Source organism: Botryllus schlosseri, chromosome 1, assembly GCF_051294905.1.
Source record: "Botryllus schlosseri isolate E-star chromosome 1, Bs_hap1, whole genome shotgun sequence".
NCBI classification, from domain to species: Eukaryota; Metazoa; Chordata; class Ascidiacea; order Stolidobranchia; family Styelidae; genus Botryllus; species Botryllus schlosseri.
Genome location: NC_137236.1, coordinates 6,534,994 through 6,559,614, shown reverse-complemented (window position 1 = coordinate 6,559,614; position 24,621 = coordinate 6,534,994). Strand labels below are relative to the sequence as shown.

The following is a 24,621-nucleotide window of genomic DNA, read 5'->3' as shown; positions in this document are numbered from 1 at the left end:
GCAATCAGTCGCCAAATTGGCCTTGAACTCGCATGGCTGACTTCTCCGTTATTCTCCACTGCTTCGAAACATCTTCCGATACGCCCTGATCTCCGCTTTCTATATTATATAACCGTCCTCTATGTCTTTTTCGCGGGGCCCCGAACTCCGCTTTCAGTATCCGTCCGCTATGTCATCTCATCGACGGGCAATCAGTCGCCAAATTGGCCTTGAACTCGCATGGCTGACTTCTCCGTTATTCTCCACTGCTTCGAAACATCTTCCGATACGCCCTGATCTCCGCTTTCTATATTATATAACCGTCCTCTATGTCTATTTCGCGGGGCCCCGAACTCCGCTTTCAGTATCCGTCCGCTATGTCATCTCATCGACGGGCAATCAGTCGCCAAATTGGCCTTGAACTCGCATGGCTGACTTCTCCGTTATTCTCCACTGCTTCGAAACATCTTCCGATACGACCCGAACTCCGCTTTCCTTGTATTATATAACCGCCCGCTATGTCATCTCATCGACGGGCAATCAGTCGCCCAATTGGCCTTGAACTTGCATGGCTGACTTCTCCGTTATTCTCCACTGCTTCGCAACATCTTCCGATACGTCCTGATCTCCGCTTTCTATATCATATAACCGTCCGCCATGTCTATATCGCGGGGCCCCGAACTCCGCTTTCAGGATCCGTCCGCTATGTCATCTCATCGACGGGCAATCAGTCGCCAAATTGGCCTTGAACTCGCATGGCTGACTTCTCCGTTATTCTCCACTGCTTCGAAACATCTTCCGATACGCCCTGATCTCCGCTTTCTATATTATATAACCGTCCGCTATGTCCATTTCGCGGGGTCCCGAACTCCGCTTCCAGTATCCGTCCGCTATGTCGCGCGTGTCTATAAAGGTCAATGACCGAAAGCTCCGGTCTCCGCTATCTCCGTCTTTTAGGAATCGGCATTTTTGGCTCTTTCCGCTGTCTCCGCTGTTTCCGCGTTTTAGGGTCCATTCTCCGCTGCCTCCGCTGTCTCCGCTGCCTCCGCTTCTCCGTCTTTTAGGGATGCCCCCCCCGTGGGCCGCAATTTTCAATCTGCCAGACTAACGAAGTTATCGGGAGAGTATCTTGTACCAGTAAATTGTACGCCTGTGTGTTTCGAGGCCTATATGGAATCTCGGTTCATTTTTTTAAATAAATCCTGCGTGATGAGAGCTTTTCTGTATAGAATAATTAAGCAAATAAACAGAAAATCCTGCGTGACATTGCCACCAATTCCATTCCGGTTTCGAGGTAGGAGGGAATTGCCTCTTTCTACGATAAATAGCGTGAAACAGGTAGCCTTCCAGTGTTGTGTGGCATATAGCCTACCTTGTGACAATGTTGTCGATTGTGAAGAAGTAAGATGGAATTATTTTGGACCACAAGGTTACTTTGCAGTGTTACCTTTACCAGTAGCTTGTGCAGCAGAATTCAAATTTTGCTTCTGTGTTTTGTTACTGCTTTATTAGGCAGGGGGCAAGTCAGCAAGTGCCTTGGGATGCCAATTTCAGGAACTGTAAAAATAATTTCTCAAGTTATTCGTCCAGAACTACCGTGTATGTGTTGACATCATTCTGATGGGATTTATGGACCTCGGTCATTTAACCAGGGCTTCGGAGCAGCCGTAAATTTAAACTGCTCCAGCTCCGGCTCCGGAGCTTTCTTCTATCATACATTAGCTCCGGCTCCAGCTCCGGAGCCGCATTATCACCACAGCTCCGGCTCCAGCTCCGGCTCCAGCTCTGAAATTATCGAATGGGCCTGTCTATATCAGAATTGCCAACCCGCCGGGTTTAGCCTGACCCGCGAGGTCATTTCCCATTATATGATCGAAAATGAATTGCTCAGATTGTGAACTTGCAATGCCAACCAAAAATTACAAGTCTGGCTGCGACACTTGGGATGTTGATGACTAAAATATCAGTTCCGACGCATTGGCAGATCCAGGGTCCAGTCATATTTTTAAATCGTCGTACATTACAATAAACTAAAATAGTAGTGAAATTTTTCTTCGCGCTTCGCGTGTTTAATTGTCACACGATTTCTCGCTTGGTAGCCTACCCCGTACTGAAAATGGATAAAAAACGCCTAATTTACCCGATTGAGTCTAACTGTATTCGCAATTATGGGAGAAAGTCTTTTCGCGTTTGCGCTCTCATAAAGATCGTCGATGGTGAAATGTCGGCACAAAATGATTGTCGCATATTATCGGAGACCTTCGATATCGATGTGGCCAGACGCCGAATAGTCGTGTCCTTGCAAACTGAGCCTAGCGGGCGGTATGCAGTAGACCCGCAATATACTCAAGTAATAATATTATTGACCTAGTTTACTTATAAACTTGGAAAATTTTACCCGTTCGGCGCGGCTAGTGGACCGCGCACTCGTTCGTCAATTGCATGTGCCCCTTTAGCCGAAAATGTTGGCCATTCCTGGTCTGTATAGATTACTAATCTACCCACAGGTTAGTTATCTATAGTAATCTAGAGTCTGTCAGCCGTCAGTAATATTCGATGTAGCAACGAAGACATAGGTGCCGCCGTGCCGGCTTGTAACGTCATAATGAATACTTGTCAATTATCGCTAACCCTAACATCATAGTTGCACTAGAACGCACGTTAATGCCATTGCTGTGCACAGCATTAAAATTGAGGCCTGCTGTTCAATTATGATAAATGAGCAGATGTGGTTGTTGCATATAGGCTATAATAGCATCTTATGAAATACGTCGGAGCCGGAGCTACTCCTCAAATAACGGGCTCCAGCTCCAGCTCCTGCTGAATTTTTTGTAGAGCTCCGGCTCCAGCTCCGGTGAAAATGCACGGCTCCGGCTCCAAAGCCCTGCATTTAACGCTACAGTATTTAATACGTGAACGTTACCTGCATGACTATAAAAGTCAGATAGTGCACCCTTTTGAGAGTTCGGTGAAACCGCAAGAGCAGTTTGGTTGTATGCACCGCATGCAGCATAAGTAAGAACAGCAATTAACTGTCGATTTAATCAATATTTAATTGGTGTGATGAATTTTTGCCTGTTCCTACTCTTGAGAGCATTGTCCTATCATTTGATAGCGCTTGAATTGGAGCTTTTCAATATATGCTCTGGGTAACCAATAACCATCATTCGAAATAATTGAATGCAGAAACTGAAACAGTGTTTGATAATCCTGCTTGGTCTAACAAGATTCCAAATATGTTGAAATTGCTCTTTACATGCTGAAGGTTGCCGACCCCTGATCCACGGGAACTAAAAATATCTTTGATTGTAATAGTGTGTTTCTCATGAAATTTTTCTGAATTTTTGATGAAGATACTGTAGTTTTATCGAGCGAGTCTTTAACCGTTTGGCGCCGGCGTGGGTATTTTTACCCATTGCCGTTAGAGGGAAACGTACTGTATTAGAACCACTATATATCCCGTTCTAATCGTGCAGGTTCGTTGCCGTTTATTTCTGCGGATAGATATTGTTTGTGCAAGTTCATTGATACCATAATATTTGATATATTTTATATCTAAGACGTCGAAACAGGATAACAAAGACCGTAGGTAAATATGTTGCAAAATACACTGCTTCGGCAACGCGTGCGTCATTGACCACTCTCACATAATGTACTGTATGTTTTGTTCTAGCCGTCTTAGAGCATAGTTGTTTTTTTCTGTGAAAAGCTAGTGTCCATACAAGTCCACACATATCTTCATATCTGATATTAGTTACATATAAGCTGTTCAAAAGCTATGTGATAGGTCGCGTGACAAGTGGCAACAATATCCGCCGAAGCATAATTTCGCAGACGCGCGTTCCTCATACCCGTCATATACACTGTCGTATACATTTGGTTTTATTCATCATAACCGGCTGTAGTTTGTTGCTATGAATAGGGATTGTCAGCTTCTGTATTTTTTTTTCTAAAACAACTATACTAGTTAGTTCCACACCGCTCCAGGTTGCATTTGAAAATCGGTAATCAAATTCTTGCAGACTACTGTACCAGCTTCAAGCAGATGGATGAACATGAATACCTGTCACATAACGTGATATATATCGTGTTCTAATAGCCATAGACCTTCATAGATTTTGTCTGTGGATTGCTGTTGACTATATGATTCTAAATAACGGCTAAGGGTCAAGTATAATTCGGGATATGCACAATATTACTCGGCGATTATACCTACGCAAAAGCGTACATCTGGATATACAAAGAGCTGTCGTACATCGTTATATATCTTACATTGTAGGTAGTAATGATAAGCATTGGCGGTTTGTCTCTTTCAATAAAACTAGTCAATCTCCACCTACAAGCCCTAAGTAAACAACATTAGTTATGCCTAAGTCACCCCAAGGCCGCTTCTGAAAATCGCGAAGAGAATTGCTGCAGACTACCACGGTAGTGTCAAACGCAGGGACGAATATCCATAACATAAAGTGATATGTCCTGAATTCTGTATGTAATAGACATTCTTAGATTGTTTCTGTGAAGGGTACATGCCCATAAGATTATATCTACATTGGACAACAGTTATTAGTCATGTATACATCGTAATAACTGCAATACTACTCGGTGTGCATTACCCGCAATATGTTGTATATATTTGACGCAAGTGCTACCAAAATAACATCATAAAATTTACGTCGCAGTAATGATAAGCATTTGCAGTATATCATTGTGGTAAGGAATGTATAATAATCTCCGTCTAAGAATACGAAAATGACTGATTTAGGTTCACAACAGTTTCAGTTATAAGCCTTCGAAGTTACCATACGCGCATCACTCGCCATGACTCACTCTCTCGGCGGCCTGCCGCGAGTTGACTAAAACGGTCGGTGTTTTGATTAGAAATGATCGCCAGCTAGACGTAGAGTGTCGACTCAGGGCTCTCTAGAAAGATGAATACTGTGCCTATACAATACATAACACTCTATATCGTCATCGAATACCTATACTAAGGTTCATACGGTCCACAATTTAGCATTTCTGTTTCCAACCAACGTTTACTCGGCTTGATCTTGATATACGTAATCAGACACACCGTTAGTGTCGATTTGAGTGGCGCAATCGGCTGCGCGTTATCATTTTGAATCGAACGGTACCTTGTTTACAGTATTCGAATCCCAGGAAGGTACCATTTTTCGATTTTGAAAAATGAAGTAAAATTTTTCGAAAATGGCAGCCGGTGCCAATCGGTTAATAAACTTTAATTGTTTTTATTTTTACAGGAATATTATTTACTCATTCAACTCCGGATATTAATATGGCTATGTTGCGGAATGTATGTTTAGACGCGGAGAAGCATGCGATTAAGATTTTGTCGGAGTTATACCGAATGAAAGAAGACAACGATCACTGCGATTTCATAATTGAGGTTCAGGACGACGTGTATCACGCCCACAAAGATATAATGTCGGCAGGTTCCGAGTATTTCAGAGCGATGCTGAAGCACGACACGAAAGAACGTCGCGAAGGAAGAATAGTTTTCAAAGATGTTGACTCCGAGTGTGTAAAAAGCTGCATTGATTTCGTATATTCCGGTAAATTCGATATACCGCGAAAAAAGATTCAAGACCTCCTTCATGTTGCGGTCATGATGCAGCTGGACGATATAAAACACGCCATATCCAATATTTTAGCAGAATCAATATCTGCGGAGAATTACTTTTCCACCAGGAATATTGCCGAAATGTATGGACTTAAAAAAGTTTCGTCAAAGTGCGAAAAATATTTTAAAGAGAACATCATTGAAATCGCAAAACAGCCCGAATTTGGGAATATATCAAAAACAGATCTACTTGGGTTTTTGCGCCTCAAAGTCTTGAAGTTGAACGAAGAAGAAAAGTTGACTATATCGCTGCAGTGGCTAGAAAATAATCCGAATAAAAAGAACACCTTTCAAAAGTGTCTTGAAATAATCAAGTTGAGCGAAATCTCTATACCAGTTTTGAAACGTCTTCTTGAAACACAGCCCATGATCAGTAACGATGTTTTTCTGTACAAGCTGATTAACGGTTACATCATCGAGGCTTACGAAAATTCCATCAGAGCATTAAACGAAAAGACGATCATTGTTTTCGATCACGACAACGACTGTATCCGAGCCTTCGATCCGATAACTAACAAAGCAACGCCGTTCCACGGCGAGAAGTTCAAACACCTGAAAGTTTTCACTACTGTATACCTCGACCCGTTCATTTATGCTCTGTCTCAGGATCAATCTGTGCATCGACTGTATTTTAACGATAAAAAATCAAAATGGCAAAAGATGGGTAATATGATTCACAACCATGGATGGTATCCCCCCGCAGTTTCCTCGTCGGGATCAATATTTGTTATCGGCGGTAGCTACCCGGAGCCTTCAGATGCGGTAGAGGTGTTCAACCCCTCTATTAATCGATGGCTCAGACTAGACGACAGACCGTCAAAAATTAGCGATGCTAGTCTGGTAATGTTGAATGATTCAGTGTATTGTATCGGCGGCAGAAAGCACGACGGTGAAGTCTCGACCTTCTGCAGATTTACACCGTTAACTTCAGAATGGGTCGAATTGCAGCCGATGAGTTATCCCGTTTGTGGGAGTGGGGTTGTGACAGTTGAACAAAAGATAATTGTTATGGGCGGTTTGAGAAATGGACAGCCGCTTGCACTAGTCGAATGCTACGACGCGGCTTCGGCTCAATGGACTTCACTTTCGTCCATGAATAGTTGTCACAACTGGATCAATGCTTATCATGTTGGCAACTGGATTTTTATACTAAAACAATATCACAGTTACACTTATGATACTGAAAAGTACGATATATTGAATGACAAATGGTACAAGAATTCGGAGGGTGATGAAATGTTTCGCATTTTTGGCTCTACTGTAGTGAAATTGCAGATTAAATAAATTTATCATTCTTCGAGAAATATTCGGTAACTTTTTCAAGTGTCCTTGTGAGTTCTGCACACCTACAGGTTTAGGTATTCTGATGGCAGAATTTAGCAGAGGTGGTCCATGTATAGTCATTATTTAGGGTTATCATTAGGGCCATTTAAAGTCATTAAAGTCATATTTTTTTCTATGCATCAGTAAGTCATAAAATCAAGTTAGCAAAAACCGCATCCCTATGGCCATGGGGTATAAGTTATAAAGTCATATTTTCCAGGTTAGGTCATATTGGAGCTATAAAGTCATATTGTTGTATACTTTAAATAAAAATTGCCAATTTAAGCGGTGAAGCAGTTAATCACTAGGAAAGCAAGGCAATTTCTGATTGAACGAAGGCAAACTGTATGGTTAGCCTACATAACATTACAGTCATAGACCTCTATGAGGTTACACATTGCATTATGAGGTCACACATTGCATTGTGTTGCTACACAATCTGTTTGACTTCCGTGCACTGAAGTGGGACGTCATTTTAAGTTCAGTAAATGGGTAGGCAGGCTAAAAAGCTCAATCTTGTCTACTTATATACAAATACAGTACAAGTAGTAGCAAACTGAAGTATATAACAATTGAATACATTCAGTTCATTTCAAGTTTATTCATGACATTCCACACTATATGAAACTTTACTACAACAGTGATTTAAAATAAAACTTGATGTGTTTTACTGTTATGTTGTGTATGCTTTACTCGTCAGTTCCATGATCAAGTCATATGACTCGGGACTCAGACGGCCGAAACTGATATTTCATTGAAATTTCGAATAACAGTAAAGTAACCACACTATTGGAATTTCGTCTAATGATAGTTGTTGTACCCTTCGATAGAACTCAATACGATCGGTTCCTAGGCTTTTATTAACATAAAAGTAAGCTAGTGTATCTGAATACAACATGGCAATAATACAGAGTTAACGTAGGTACAACTAACAGAAGCGACGCCACACCCAACTGGTACGAATGAAATGAATAGTCCCGACGTGAAGGTAATCAGGAGCAATCAGTATAAACACCCACTAGTGGTCAAAAGGGACTGATACACCACAATCTCCCCCACTAACAAAAGCAAAGTAATTATAAAGAGGATTGTCCATATCGTTCAGGCGCGCGTTTGATTCTAGTTGATCTTCTCAAGGGCGGAGGATCAGCGACAACTTCTTGCAAAGTTTCTGAAGAATCTTGTTTGTTGCCAACGTCAACCGTAGGTTCAACCAGAAACGAATCGTCGGCCACTGCACGGTCCGGTTCGGCAGCCCCATCATCGACTGGGTAGGGCTCAGTAGTAGGCGGATAAGGTGCGAGGTCCTTGACTGAGACGGTCGATTCCACTCCAGATGGATGCCGGATCAAGGCATATTTGGAGTTAGCTTCGAGCAAATCGACTTCGATTCCGAGCGGATCACTTTTACTTCTCCTTGCGAAGTTCCTCAGCAACACGGAGCCTCCTTGGAGTATCCAATCTGGAACCGATTCCCCCATCATACTTCTCCTACTGAAATTGAAAAATCTGTCGTGCGGACACGAATTAGTAGTAGTACACAGAAGCGAACGGATAGAGTGAAGGGCATCAGGCAACACAGCTTCCCATGAACTTTCAGGCAATTTTCGTGAGGCTAAGAGCATTCTTACTGATCTCCAGAGCGTTTGATTCAAACGCTCACATTGAGAGTTTCCAGTGGGATGGTACGGAGTAGTTTTGCTCGTTGCTATGCCTTTACGGGTAAGAAACGTCGTTACTTCCTTCGATAAGAACGAGTTTGAACGATCGCTGTGAACATATTCGGGCAGACCGAACAAGGAAAACAAATCAGTGAGACAATTAACAACGGTAGCTGATGTCATATCTCGGCATGGATACGCAAATGGAAATCTGCTGTATTCGTCAATAATTACGAGCAGATACTTTCGAGGTCCTTCAACAGGGCCTTTGAAATCAATACTTATTCTCTCCCACGGTCTAGTCGATTTAATGAGACGGTGATGGACATTGGATTTATAGAATCGCGGTTTGATTTCGGAGCATATTCTGCAGTTAGCGCAGATCTTTCGGACTTCATCTACAGAGAATGGCAAGTTTTTCGCTCTAATAAAATGGTTCAACCGTCGTACTCCGGGATGAGCAAGAGCTTCGTGCACCTGATGGAGAGACAAGCCAGAATTTGGCAACGAGCAGCAGACACGAGAAAATGTATCAGGAACAACATTCTCAGTACCCGGGCGATGAATTATTTCATACTTGAAGGCGCTCAATTCGAGTTTCCACACCGACAACTTAGCATTTTTGATTTTACTAGCGTGAGTTTTGCTGAATATGAACGACAATGCTTTTTGATCGGTAACGAGGCGGAACTTATTGCGGTGAAGCAAGTATCCCCATTTTCGTATGGCCTCAATAATAGCGAGAGAGCCTCTTTTTCAACAATATTGTATTTTGACTCGCATTTGGAAAGAGTATGCGACATAAACGCTACAGGTCTGCCTCTTTGACTTAGTATGGCCGCGATAGCCACGTCCGAAGCATCACAGGCAACCTCGAAAGGTTCGTCGTCATATATACAACTTAGGCAAGCACCTATAAGGCTATTTTTCAACGATTTGATAGCCTGGAGTCCATCGGTTTTCAACGGAAATTCAATGTTTCGAGTCAATGGTTTCATTTTCTCCGAAAACGAAGGTATCCATTTCGAATAATAGGCAAACATACCCAAGCAGCGCTTTAAACTTTTTGCATTGTTAGGGATGGGCATATCCATCAAAGGTTTCAAATGGCAAGGATCAGGCTGAATTTTGTTATGGGAAATAAGGTACCCCAGGAGCGATAACTTTTCAACTGAGAACGCACATTTCTTTTCATTCAGAGTCAGCCCGTCAGCCTTGGCTGAAGTCATAAAACGTTCCAACCTCTTATCGTGTTCTTTTCTATTTTTGCCATAAATAGTAACATTGTCCAGGTAAGCAATAGTACCTTGCAGGTTATGATTTCGGATGAAATTGTCTATGAATCGCTGGAAAGCTGCGACGCCGTTTGTTATCCCAAAAGGCAATCGACGAAACTGGTATAAATTACCGTCAGCTTCGAAAGCTGTTAAAGGACGGTCTGAAGGGCAAAGAGGCACCTGATGATACGCGGATTTCAGATCGATGGTGCTATATACCGTTCCTTTAGCGACTTCATTAACAATATGCTCGATTCTAGGGAGCGGATACGCGTCCAGGGGCGTATATCTATTAATAGTTCGAGAATAGTCGATAACTAACCGCTTTTTATGGCGTTCATCTTTCGTCACCAGAACCTGAGCCCGCCACGGAGAGACGGACTTTTCTATCACATCTTCTTGCAGTAATCTTGACACCTCTTCTTTGATGAATTGGGCGTCGTCGGTGCAATAATTTCTTGATTTCACAGCGATGGGGTCGACATTTCTATCAACGAAGTGGAATATCTTTGGCGTCTCTGTAATCTTAGCGGCAGCGACGGAACAGTGAGAATCACCGATGATCAAGTCGCTTCGAGGCCCGTTGAACTTGAAAATGACGTTCTTGTGAGTTTTCAGGAACTCCAATCCTAAGATCACATCCGCGCACAAGTTGTTTACGACTCCGAAACGTGTTTCGCTGTATTTATGATCCTGTATTGTGAATGGCGAAGTAACGTGCCCCAATACTTTAGAGGTGGAGTCCTTCGATGCCAGAGTAATAGTGGATTCCGGTCCGTGCAGAGGGAGTGCAAGCGAATTAGCAAACGATCGTCTCATAAAGCATTCGTAGGCCCCCGAGTCGACCAGCGCCTCTATAGTCAATCCTGCTATATTGATGATGATAGCCGAGTATCTGAGTGATTTCGGTACTCCAATCAACAGGGAAGCGAGGTCCGCCACTTCGGCGGAATTAAACGTTACCGCACCAGTTCCACCGGCGTCTAGAGAAGCCAAATGAGAGGCTTCATCAGAATCATACGCTGGCGCAGCGATCTTCCTATTTTGAGTGCCACTTTTGCATACCTTACCGAAATGGCCTTTATATCCACATTTATAGCAATCGGCGTTTTTCGCGGGACAGACCTTGCGCAGAGGGTAATGTTGACTGCCGCAATATTGGCACTTCTTGTATGCTTTCGTGACTAATGCAACTTCGCCGGTCCCCTCCGGCGTTATTTTGACTTGATCGCTATTAGTCGTCTGTTCAGATCCCACAGCACTCACGGCGACAGGGACGGGCATCGATATGGGCTCGTAAGAAGACGAAAATTGCTGAGCTCGCTCGAGAGATTCGGCTATCTGAACCGCTTTGTCCAATGTCATATCATCGTGCTCCAATAATCTAAGACGAATATTAGGCGAACGTAAGCCAGCAATTAAGGCGTCGCGAACTGCTTCCTTTTGATGCTCGTCGGAATTTACAGCAGCGAACATGCAATCTTTAGCGAGAGTAAGCAATTTTAGCGAAAAATCCGTGACGCTTTCTCCTTGATCCTGACGAGACGTTGCCAAGAGGTGTCTGGAGTAGATCACGTTATTCTTTTTCTTGTAGAGCTTGCATAGCGCCTCAAGAGCGGATTCATACGTAGCGAAGTGCTCTACAAGAGCGAACACATCCGGAGATATATATCCGTATAGAATAGCTAATTTGTCAATAGTCACTTCAGCTGGAGGGTCAGAAGAGGATCGATTGGGAGCCGTTGAGTTTGAAGCGGAGGCCTGCGCGGCAACTAAGAATTTCCCCAACATCTTCTCCCAATGATTGAATATCTTCTGCGAGTCAGCCGAGCTTGGCATCACTTCCAAAACTGGCACACGTATGTACTTTTCTTGAGAGAACGCCATGTTGAGATGACCATTTATGTTAATAAAATTGTTGTACCCTTCGATAGAACTCAATACGATCGGTTCCTAGGCTTTTATTAACATAAAAGTAAGCTAGTGTATCTGAATACAACATGGCAATAATACAGAGTTAACGTAGGTACAACTGACAGAAGCGACGCCACACCCAACTGGTACGAATGAAATGAATAGTCCCGACGTGAAGGTAATCAGGAGCAATCAGTATAAACACCCACTAGTGGTCAAAAGGGACTGATACACCACAATAGTGGTACTTGAAAATGCGACCAGAAACTGCTAAAAGTGAGGAAAATTGGTACGGTATATTATAAATGCGAACCATTCAATATCACCAAATAGAGTTGTAAAAAGTGGGTTTAGCAAGACTTTAACTGGAAACTGAGCAAGTGAGCAGTCAACACAATGACTTGGACCCGGACTCGAGTCATAATACCATGACTCGGACTCGACCCTCTGCTCGTTGACTTGGACTCGGACTTAACTCGTTGGTGAATTGAAAATGACTCGACTTGACTCGAGTCAAAAGTTCAAAAGTGAGATTGACCTGTGACTCGGAGCCTTGTGACTTGGTTACAACCCTGATCTATATAGTACGATGAGCGAAGGAATATGACTTTTTAAAGTCAACACAACGAGATTTCCAGACAATATAACAGAATCAGTTGTTTTCAAAACTAACTTTTATGATTTGATAAAAGTGTCGTCCTTGCCGGATTCTAAAATATGGTAATCCTAGGAAAGGAAAAGGACGTAGCTTATTTTTGTCCGTGCTGTATTTTGCGGCATATACACCGACTCATGCTACACATACACACGATCTGCGCATATGCATATCATGAGCGCATGATGTGCATAAGCCGCTGGACAAGGAACGTGCAGATATAGCCTTTTTTATGGCTTTCCGAGTCTTGCACCACCCCTCCATGCGATTCCATATATGCATGAGCGCCAAGCAGGGAAGTCATGGATAACAGTGTTACTACTCAAGTCTTTGGTCTTTGGCTTCACCATTACGCTATCTTGTCGTATATCAGGACCGATAATTCAATTATAATTGAAAAATAGGCCAAGAAACTGTCTTTTATCTATTTGAATAAACATATTTAATGTCAGAAAAAATGATTACATCACGAATCCCCGAGGCTGTCGATATCACCCAAGTGTTTCACAGAGGTGAGTTCAACCTGACTTGAACTATAGATACTGAACAGTAAATACTATGACTTGGACTCTACTCTGTGGTGAATTGGAAATGACTCGAGTCAAAACTATCAAAGTCAAATTGACCTGTGACTCGGAACTTTGTTAAAACTTGTTTTTTTTTCGATATTCATGGTGTTTGTCGACTACTATGGTCATTTACACCAGGCCACTTATAGCACGGCCCACTTCTAGGCTTTTAGAAGACACCGCTTGGCGCTTACACTGATGAGATGGCGAGGAGGAGCCTAGGTAAACCTCAAACACCTGGGCAGGAATTCTGGAGTCGGACTCGATCCCGCAACCCATTGGTGCTGTTGCTGTGGATTATACCACTACGCTATCTCGCCACGACTTACAACCCTGGTGTGTGACACTAGATATCCATTCCTTGATTAACCACTAACCAGGCTCTCTCATATGTGAACGACTTGGATAGTTCTACCCTTACATCTTGACTAGTAGCCATAGACATCAAGTGCACACTAATCGTTGTCGTTAAAGTTCCCCACGATACGATGTTATTGAACCAATTGCAAATTTGAAAGCGTCTATTATTCAAGAACAATATACAATGAATACGAGAGTATTTACAGCGATTTCTGATACCATTCGAAAGCGACTTCTGACTGCTGCAAAAATATGTGCTGTCGTAGAAACATCAATGACAAATTCAGATTATGAATATTTTGCGAGTTAACGTCTTTGAGCCCACTATTATCACATATCAGTTCACCGAACGTAATTAGTTAATATGGTCAAAGTAGTCAGGATTGCTATTCAAGTAAAAGTAGCAGTAGTGCCATAGATTGGATGGAAAGTAGAACTAGTGATTTCCAAAGCCATGCAAAACTAATGCAAGTAGATATATGAAGTTGGTAAAGTACTATAGTAAGAAATTATGAAAAGTAGACTTGATCAATATGTCACACTCTTGCATACTTTTAGTAGTAGGCCGAAATCGGGGAGCTACTTTTCAAGCAGCCAGATGCATCTTCACTACTACACAAAATGATTGATGATTACACAAATACAGTACTTTTGAAACTACATAACGCTACTATACTACACAAGCTGATATAACATAATAATATAATGAGCTGATAAGGTAATTTCACTTACAAAAGTGATAAAAATCAATCTTAAAATTACTTTTTACTTTACAAAATCCAAAATACAAAGAGTAAGTAGCGATTACTCCGAAAAAACGTAGAATAAGAAGTGCAATAGAAACATGAATAGTTGAATACTGTAATACAATCACAAAAAGAGCAGTGCTCAAACATAGCATTACTTGGTTACTGACAACCTCTGGCTTCAGAACTGACAGCAATTTCAATAGCGGCAAAATCTTGTGATGATTTGAAACGAAAAAATTTGCTTGCGATTGACCCTGAAGACTGTCAGCTCGAAAAGCTTAGGGTTTTAATATAATTATATAATGAATGTAGCATGTAGGCATATTATTACATGTGCATTGTACATATTATAAGTTCTGTAACTCAAAAGTATATTCAAATGACAAAGTGCACAATACGGAATGTAGGTATATAATGGAACTGGTTAGAAAATTTTTACATTGGATAGAACTAGAACAAACAAGTTTAAAATAACAAAAGAATCATGCATTCGCTTTTACAGTCCGGTAGATTTTGAAACCTACTTTTGGTTTCACCTTACTCCATTTATCTTTCAATATATCATATTTCTCGATATTTCCAAGCTCTTCTACTGCAAAAATCCACTCGCCAACGTGAAACGCGTCGTTCCAAGCACGGCAAACATTTGGAGATGACAATGACGTCCACTGAGCTGACGTAACATTATAACATTCCATGTAATTGATTTTCTTTCTCCCTGTTCCCTCTCCGATCACAAATATCTTTTGATCAACTGCAACAACACCACAATCATAGGCTGGATATCTCATATGTTCGAGATCAACCCACTCTGATGAGTATGGAGTGAATCTGCTGAACGACGAAACCACAACCTTATCACGTTTGCCTCCGACACAATAGATGGAATCATTCAATGATACGAGACTTGCGTAAGCTATTTTTGTGGGTTTATTCCCCAGTTGAACCCATTGATTTACAGATGGGTCATATCTTTCCACGGAATTACTTTCCTCAGGATAACTTCCACCAATGACGAATATCGATCCCGATAAGCACTCTGAACGAGGAATCTCTCCATGGTCGCGAATCATATCTTTCATCTTCTCCCATTTTGAATTTTTGTTTCGGAAATTCAGACGATGAACAGATTTAGTGCCACATAAAATATAAAGATAAGTGCCGAGAGAAATAGCGCTGAAATTTGTCAAATGCTTGAACTTTTCATCGTGGAGCTTCTCTACTTTCTCAGTAGTGGGATTAAAGGATTGGATACCATCCGTCTTGTAACTGAAAAGAATTAATATTTCACCGCTGCCTTTTGATACGATCGGCTTTATTGTTGCTTTCATAAAATGGCCATTGATTAACTTGTACAACATCAAGTCATTGCTGATTATGGGATGCGTCTCTAACAGATTCTGCAAAAACGCCCGAGACATTTCGTCGAACTTGAGCAACTCTAGACATTCCAGCAAATTTTCCCGTTTTTTAGGATTTTTCTCCACCCATTTTAGCGATAACGATAGTTTATCTTCTTCACTCAATTTTGGCTGTTCCGAGTTTATGACACCGGTGATTTCATTTTGTTCTGTATCTCCAAATTCAATTTGGTTTGATATATCCATTATATTATCTTGAAAATAGATTCTGCATTTTGAGTGGAGATCATCGAGACCATACATATCAGCAATGTTTCGTATGGGAAAGTAATTCTCTGTGGTAATTGATCCGGCTAAAGCATCAGATACCGCCTGCTTCACATCTTCCAACTGCATCATGATTGCGACATAAAGAAGATCATTCATCTTTTCATCGGGAACATCAAATTTACCGGAATATATGAAATCTATGCAACTTTTCACGCACTGAGAATCCACATCCCTGAAAACGACTCTTCCTTCGCGACTCTCTTTTGTGTCATGTTTCAACATCGCTCTGAAATATTCGGATCCAGCCGACAATACATTTTTGTGTGTGTAGTAGACATCATTTCCAACTTGAATTGTGAAATCACAATGATCGCTATCTTGCTTCATGCGATGTAATTCTGCCATCATCTTCACTGCATGTTTCTCCACATTTGGACAGACAATCTGCACCATGATTAATATTCATAAAAATGTACAATATAGAGTAGCACTGTTTTTCAAGTGAACATAATTAAGTTATTTCGGGTATTGCAATTTGAAATCAGCTGTAGGGGCCTACAGTATACACAGACACACTGGGCTGAAAAATATAATTAAAATGTATCGAACTTTGCTGGTATGGTGACAATTTCTTTTTGCGGTGTATGTATCTAAAGCAGTGGTTCCCAAACGGTGGGGAATTCCCCACTGGTGGGGAATTTCGGGATTTCTGGTGGGGAATAGACTCACTTTTGACAAAAATCTTTGCAGTAATATTCTCCTTAATCAAATGTCGTTTTGAAATGCCGACCGAATATTTCACAGCTCATTCGCAATTCAGCGATTCATATTATCAGTGCCTCCAATAAACGAGAATCGCCTGGATAGCGACACGCGATCTCCAGAAATGTTTTTTATTCATTTGTACACCATCATCGGTCACGAAACGTAGTGATAGAAAAATTCTGATTCGTTGTAATAAGAGCTCACATTGCTGAACATGTATTCAAGGGAGATCGTGTACTCGCTAATTGATAGCACATCCAGACTCGTTACAAATGAAATTACATATTTACGTTATTTCAAGTTCTTTCAGTATTGCGCGAAAGTGTAGTTTAAGGCGGCTTATATATATATCGCACTCATGAGTTCGTCAACATGAGGAACCCATGTATTATTTGGCATTTACGTATGTAAATTGATGCTACCCTGAAGCATTTGGAAAATTTTCAAATCCCTCCTATTTTTCTGTTGGCTGCGAGCCGGGGTAGATACCTATATTTACGGAGGTGCGTTTATGGTAACCAGTTCACCGCTGCGTTAATTTTATTGCGCGCTGATCACTTCCGAGGATCTTAACAATCACCAATAGCACGTACTATTTACTAAGCAAAGTCTTGCAAAATTTTATTGGAGGTAACACTTTAAAGGGTAGATATGGATATAGAGATTTTAGGTGGGGAATGAAGGCTCGGAATAAATCGGAAGTGGGGAATTAGGGTAAAAAGGTTGGGAATCACTGATCTAAAGCGATGTATCTCTCTAATGAGCCCAAATGAAAAAAATATAGATTAGCGCAGCCATAGGCGCCGGCTTTTATTTTTGCATGGGTTGGCGGCAGGCCCGTAGCCAGGGGGGTGTCGATACCCCTCCTTTTGAAACACAAAACCCCGTCCTTTTGAAATGACCATTATGACGCTAATATATTCAGTTTCAATTCCACAAGTCGTATTATTAGTGTCACGCGGGCCGCGACCAATTAGCGAGATTCGTATCACGACGATTGCGAAATCATGTCATTAATTGCCGCGCACTCGGCATTCGTCGCTGGACTGAGCAGTGAGCGAGCAGTAACGCAGCGCGACAATTCTAGAACACCAAAGACAGACAAGAATTTTGATTACTAATACGCGCGGTCAATCATGAATTATCCCTTACCGCCAACACAGTGGGTTATTTTACTTAGTATTGAGTAGCTCGAATCGCGACAATTGGTTGCTATTTAAAACATCGATTTCGACTGCATTGTTGCATGTCCCGATTTACGTTCGCAAAGCATAATTAGATTAATATTAAGGGCACTGGAATAAATTCCAACTAGCAGGCAAACAAAATTAAACACTGTTCAACTTTTCGCTCCGAGAATATTTATCACAAAATACTTCAAACGCAGCTTGCGTCCCGCCTCAATGCAAATAATGCACCTTAATTTGTAGAAGGTGAACGTATAGTGGTCGTCAAATCGCGATATAGTGTTTCGAATCTACGTTTCTAAAGATGAGGTCGAATTTGTACATCAAACAAGGATTGTTAGATTGCTGAAATCAGCCTCAGTAGGCCTACGCTGTGCGAAATACTTGTAGTGATCAATTTTATTGGACTGTAAAATCGGCCGGCAAGATTGCGCTGATAACGAAATTGCAGACATGCCGCAAACCTGCAATAATTACAATTACAGAGTGTGCTAGTCATACCTGAATACCCAGATTCGGCAATGGCAACGAGCACAATTTGTTCAGACGCGGACATAAGTTTTAATCAAAAAGATACATAAACACAAACAATATTACAGTCAGAGATTGTTACTGTTTGGAGAAAGTGTATCTGCGGACGGTAGCGAGCCTACATGCGGACGCGCTAAATCAAACCACCGCCGATAGTGCACGCACATGAGATATCGATGACCCATTTCGCATACAAATGATTCTCGCTGATTTGAAGTGCGCAGCATCGATAATACGAATTAGTGAATTGGCATATCAAAAGGACGGGATTTCTAGTTATAAATGAGAAACTACCTGGCTACGCACCTGGGGTTTTAATGCCGACAACGCGCTGGTTAATATCAGCCCGGGACCTACGGCCTACGACTACGTAGGCTCCGATCAGCCAGTCGAATGTGATCGAAAAATGGTGCGCTTTCAATTATCCACGTGTTATACAGTATAAGATCAATATGGGCGCATGCCGCGACCTTATCAATAGAAATACATATCCCAAAGGTTTGGAATTCGACTCTCTCTCTCTTTTCGATCCGCGATATGATTGCGCTAGCTCGACAGGGTCCGTCCAGCAATTAAGTTTATTGGAACATAGAAGGTTCCCGGTAAAACTAATCGCATAAATTCAGAATTTGCGCCACCGAGAAGCTCGTGTTGCATCAATATTTGAAAACGTAATTCAACGCCGTGCACTGCACAATGCCCGGTATTAATAACAAATCAAACACTGACAAGTGACACCTAGGGAATATGAGTGTATGAAGCAGACAAGAATTAGTAATCTACAGATGATAGCAAACGAGAAAGCGCGCCATCTGATCAGCAATTATTCAACTTGCGTACAGCACAATGGGGTTCCAACTTGGAACTTCCTAGTCTGACATCGCGACAATTGTTTGCTCATTGTAACGAGGTTTGAGCTGCATTGTGGCATTTTCCGATAAAAATTGTCTTGGCAAAGCTTTGTTAAAGTGATGATTATGCGCACTTTGCGCAGGAATGACTTTCAATTCGCAGGCATACAAAACACAATGTCCTATTTCGCGCTCCAAGCATCCAATTAAAGAGACCATCACGGAACTACGAGAATTATTTTGTAAACGAATATGGGCGCAAATACAATTTAATTAAGAGATGAGAACGTGAATTCGCTCCTCTGGTCGAGATAGAAGATGGTTTTTCTCAGCGCCAGCGTGTCGAAATCGACGTCGTAAACGAGGTTGCTTCGATTGTCTGCATGATTACTAATCACAGATTAAAACTTATTGGGCCGTTTTAAGCACTAGTTCGTCGTCGCCTACGAAGTTGCGTATTCAAATATTCGCGCGCGTATCTGTTAATGCTAAATAGTTGGCATTTACGCGCTATCACGGACTCGCTAATTAATTGACAGCGCTGATGATTTGAAATCGCAGACGGCGGGCGTTTATTCTAATTGGCTGCGCCACCCAGGGTTGTAACCAAGTCACAAGGCTCCGAGTCACAAGTCAATCTTACTTTTATATTTTTGACTCGAGTCAAGTCGAGTCATTTTCAATTCCCACCGAGTCAAGTCCGAGTCCAAGTCAGCAAACAGAGGATCGAGTCCGAGTCATGGTATTGTGACTCGAGTCCGAGTCCAAGTCATTGTGTTGACTGCTCAGTTTCCAGTTAAAGTCTTCCTAAACCCACTTTTTTAACTCTGTTTGGTGATATTGAATGGTTCGCATTTATAATTTATCAATTTCCTCGTTTTTAGCAGTTCCTGGTCCCATTTTCAAGCACCAGTACCAACAAACGAAATCCCAATAATGTGTTGGCTTCGAAATTACAATGAAATGTCGGTCTTGGCCGTCTGAATCTCGAGTCAATGACTTGCTTCGAGTCATGCGCAATGACTCGAGTCCAAGTCGAGTCAATACACACATTGACTCGAGTCAAGTCGAGTCATCCGAAAATCGTGACTCGAGTCTGACTCGAGTCGAGTCATGACTCGAGTCATTACAACCCTGGCGCCACCCCGCCACCCCGTAACTCGGCGCCTATGAGCACAGCTTTAAATCTCTCCTTTTATAAAATTGCGCTAATTACAAATACCCGAGTAGACAACCTGCAACGAAATCCGAACTCCGCCTTTGCTCTGAGTTCGAATTAAAATTCTCTGAATTAAAATAACTCACCTAGCTACAAGCCTACATCTTAATTGGTGATACTTTCCTCGTATGTGACTCTCGATACTTTTCGCTTCACGATTTATCCGCCCTTCTCGTGATGCAGATAACATAACATAACATCGTTGGGTTATACTTTTCATTGGAACAGTTACACACAATGTACAATTGTACAACCATCACAATGCTTTGTAAGCAATCATTGTCTAGAATCGAACATAGCTTCCATCTTGAAAGATATTCTGCTAACTGCCAAACCCCTCTTTTACGTTCCGCCCTAATTGATTTGGTTGAATTCTTCGAAAGTTGGCGCAAAAGATTGTTTCATCTCGACGCAGCCGATCGCACATTCCATCGACATATCAAGCTCAGTGCTTTGAAACGTCACCGACGAAGCGTGCAAAAGATGCTGCAACACTGCTGAGAGAAAAGGTGCAATGAGATTTCAACTTGTAAACATCGGATTTGTTGTGAATTTTTGAAGCTCGACATAGAATTGCATTTAAACAAGAAATACGAATTTTGGATAAATTCCATTAATAAAAGGATTCTAGGATTTATATAACATTCGAAATAGCTTTTGGATTTCGATTTCATTCTCAAAGCCGGAACAGGAATTGAAAACATTCAACCCGCCCATCTTGCAAATCACATTGAGATCAGTTGGGTAAACTTCACGCGTACTTGCGTAATGACTCATATCTTTGAAATGCGACCAATGAAGCACAAGCGTGATATCACCTCGCATCCATCGAGGACTACATTCCATAACCATAATTGTCTGATACATTGTACGCAAAAACCCTGTTTACGTAATTAAAATGCATATAAACGCTGCTGCGTCGTTCAAGTTAGAGCAGGGTGACAAACTCAGCTTGCGTCGCGGGCCGGATTCAAACCTTCAGATCGCTTTCGGGCCGGACAAGTCAAGTTATTCCAAAATGTTACACAAAATATAAATGCTTGTGTGTTGCACTTGACTCGTGAGTACTTGATTATCAAGCCTGTATACATGATAGTACATTACAATACATTATATATCGCAGGGATTCTATTCTAGTAACACCTTTATCAGCAAACAATGAAATTGGCACAAATAATATGATTGACCGGTTGAATACATATTCAAGAACTGCAATGAAATCGATTTGGTCGAAAAGTATCTCTAATGTAACCGATAACAGGCAATATGTTCTTTGTGGTGGCATAAAAGGTACATATTTGAAATTTGACATAGTATACATTTTGTTATTGTGACGTCATAATGAGTGATACTTGAATACTCGACTCGAAGCATAATACGTGATGCAGAATCGAACTAATCAGGTACTCGGTTTTGCCCACGCCTAGAAACCATTGAAACAGTGGCTCTGACGACGATATAAGTTTAGCTTATTTGTATACTATACCCATACCTTTGTTTCAGTCGTAATCGGGCGTTAGCCCTGGGTGGGTATGCGTTGTGAGTAATACAAGTGATTCAGCTGTAAACGCGGATATTGGACTTTTATTCAACAGTATTAAATCGTGATTCGGGTTTCTGCGGAGGTCGAAACTGATACCGCAGCGCGACAACAAATATGCTATTTGAATTCTATTTTTGTGAATATTTTATTATCCATTATCTTCATATAACGGTTTCGCATCGGGGTTTTCGCTTCAATGTAGAACTACTTTTTGGTCTATTTTTCATAAGCCTGTGAACTCAGTGTGTACAATGTACATTTAGCCGTTTTGGAATATGGTGTTAATGCGGCGACTTTATTCCTTATGGTGACTAGAGTGAAACCATAACACTTCTGTCTGATGGTTATGATGTGGCATATGAACAACGAACATACTCGACGTTAGTTGTCTTGAAGGGTTATTCAATGGATGTACTTTTTACTAAAAATGAAAACATTTGTTAGAAATGTGCTGGATAATACAAGCATTTTCCCAATCTAATGTAAGATGAATAAAGTGCACTTTAAAAGCTATAGCGAGTTGAAGGTGGAGCTGACCTACAGACCGCAAAACCCGTAAATATATTGTTAATTTTTGTACATAAATATACATATAGAGAACCCACTTGCGTACATTAGAGCTCAATGCGTAGAACTATTCCGCCTATCAGAGCGTCCTCGAGTATGACTATCTCCAAGTCGTCGATGTAGATAACGGTCTTCAAAAATGACTTTTTTTGTCAAATCTTACTGGCTACTTGATAAAATTGTTAGGTTACCTAATTTAAGCCTACACACCAAATTTGGTTCAATTCCAACCAGTAGCCGCATTACTACAGGAGAAAAAAGTTTCTATTTAATATATCAATATAAATAACAAAAAATTTGAAAATTTCTGTTCACCCAATGAAAGTGTTAGGTTGTCTATAGCTAGGGTTGGATTATCCGGATAACGGTTAACCGGCAGGTATTTTTACTATCTGATATCCGGATATAATTCTGCCGGTTAACCGGATAAAAAAGAATCGTTGCTAATGCGTTTTACACTTTTAGTAAGCTTCAATACGTCGTATTCAATGTTGTTCACAGCCAATTGGCGAGAAGCGTGTTGCCAATTAGCGAGATGTGTCTGTGCTGAGAAGATCGCCATATTAGGTCATTGATTGCCGCATGCTTTGCTATCGTCTCTGGCCTGATTTATCGCGTCTTCAACAAGCCTATAGTTCCGCTGGATTGAAGAATCGTCCTGTGCAGTGTGCATACTATTCCATCGCTGGCCTGCACAATCGCATCTGCATCTGCATTGGTTTGGTGTTCACGATTGCTGACCTACACAATCGCTTCTGCAATAGGCCTACGAAGGATATCATCGCTGGCCCAGTTACCATCGCGTCTCGGACCTAGCAATGGCTAGCATGCGTTAGCTCCTATCTTCCGAAGGCTTGGTGACGATATGCCGTTAAGTGATTCTGAGAGTGACACCGCGAAACTGAATGACATCTAATGTTCGCAAACATGTGCGTGAGTGCAAGCGTAATTGATTTCCGCTGATAATTAATTCGAAAAAAATCGAAACCCCCCTAAATTCTAGGCTAGCTGCGTGCCTGATCATGTGAATTAGAGCGAGGTATCATTTCGGCATCAATTCCAGTATCAGCTAGTCGTGCTTCTAGTACTCCGAACCTAAACATAAAAATGGTGAAAAGGAATGTAGAGTCGTTGAAGTTTCCGGGAACGACCTGCCAACCTTTAGTTAGACTATCTACGAAGCGCTGCTCACTATTCAGCCCACTTCTGTGGAAGCTGAAAGAGCATTCATTACACGTGGACTCTTTGTTACAAAATTCCAGTCCCGGCTACAGGATGCCACAACTGATGCATTGTGCTTTATAAGGAGGGCGTTGCAGAAGCAGTTAACATTAAATATGCGTTTTTTTCTCATATTCGCTCGTACTGCGCCTGCGCGTGTAGGTATAGGCAGGTACTCTACAATAACACTGTGTAATGATTTTGCGATCCGTTTTTCTTGCAGACCTCATGAAATCGATTGTCTCACTTAGCAGTTATTATACGGTTAACCGGTTAGAAAAATTTCCAATATCCGGATACATAGGCGCCGACTTTTATTTTTTTACGAGGTGGCGAAGTCTAGTGACGTCATAATCGTTCCATATCGATGACGTCATCGTCGCCCTAAAACGCACTTTACTACATGGCGCTGGTTTACGTGCAGCGTTAAAGGGGCACTGCGCTCTAAAAATGATGTGGTCTCAAATTGAAGGTAAAAACGAACAAAAATTTTTGGCCGCAGCCATTTCCTTCAGAACGCCACCGTAATGGAGCTGCAATTTATTGAAATTTCTACAAGACCAGCTGCCGCGGCTGCTTAACCCGTTACATGGCACGATGTCTTCATCGTCGCACTTGCTCGACGCGATAAGGCATTCCCGCAGAGAACGAAACTTAGACACATTTCCTTCATAACATCGGCTGACAACTATCTAAAATTCGTTCTATGCGAGACTGCCTAATCGCGTCGAGCAAGTGCGACGGTGAAGATATCGTGCCATGTAACGGGTTAAGCAGTCGCGGCAGCTGGTCTTGTAGAAATTTCAATAAATTGCACCTCCATTACGGTGGCGTTCTGAAGGAAATGGCCGCGGCCCAAAATTTTTGGTCGTTTTTACCTTCAATTTGAGACCACATCATTTTTAGAGCGCAGTGCCCCTTCAAACTATTCGTGTGGCGTTTTAATACCGGCCCTGTGATCATTCATATCAAACCATGCAG

The 24,621-nt window shown here is 41.6% G+C and overlaps 2 protein-coding genes across 2 annotated transcripts; one reads left to right on the top strand and one right to left on the bottom strand.

Annotated features, from left to right (window-relative positions):
• Window positions 1-4,893: 4,893 nt before the first annotated feature.
• LOC145457239 (kelch-like protein 23) lies at window positions 4,894-6,941 on the top strand. Its single transcript, XM_080335461.1, has one exon. The coding sequence runs from the start codon at window positions 5,273-5,275 to the stop codon at window positions 6,899-6,901; it is 1,629 nt and encodes a 542-aa protein (XP_080191587.1). The 5' UTR covers window positions 4,894-5,272; the 3' UTR covers window positions 6,902-6,941.
• A 6,578-nt stretch (window positions 6,942-13,519) lies between these two features.
• LOC145458064 (kelch-like protein 12) lies at window positions 13,520-16,318 on the bottom strand. Its single transcript, XM_080336408.1, has one exon. It carries the CDS (start codon window positions 16,207-16,209, stop codon window positions 14,608-14,610), a length of 1,602 nt encoding a protein of 533 aa, XP_080192534.1. The 5' UTR covers window positions 16,210-16,318; the 3' UTR covers window positions 13,520-14,607.
• Window positions 16,319-24,621: the final 8,303 nt, after the last annotated feature.

Coding starts and splice junctions, on each gene's coding strand:
- LOC145457239 (XM_080335461.1), top strand. CDS start 5,273: ATGGCTATGTTGCGGAATGTATGTTTAGACGCGGAGAAGCATGCGATT.
- LOC145458064 (XM_080336408.1), bottom strand. CDS start 16,209: ATGGTGCAGATTGTCTGTCCAAATGTGGAGAAACATGCAGTGAAGATG.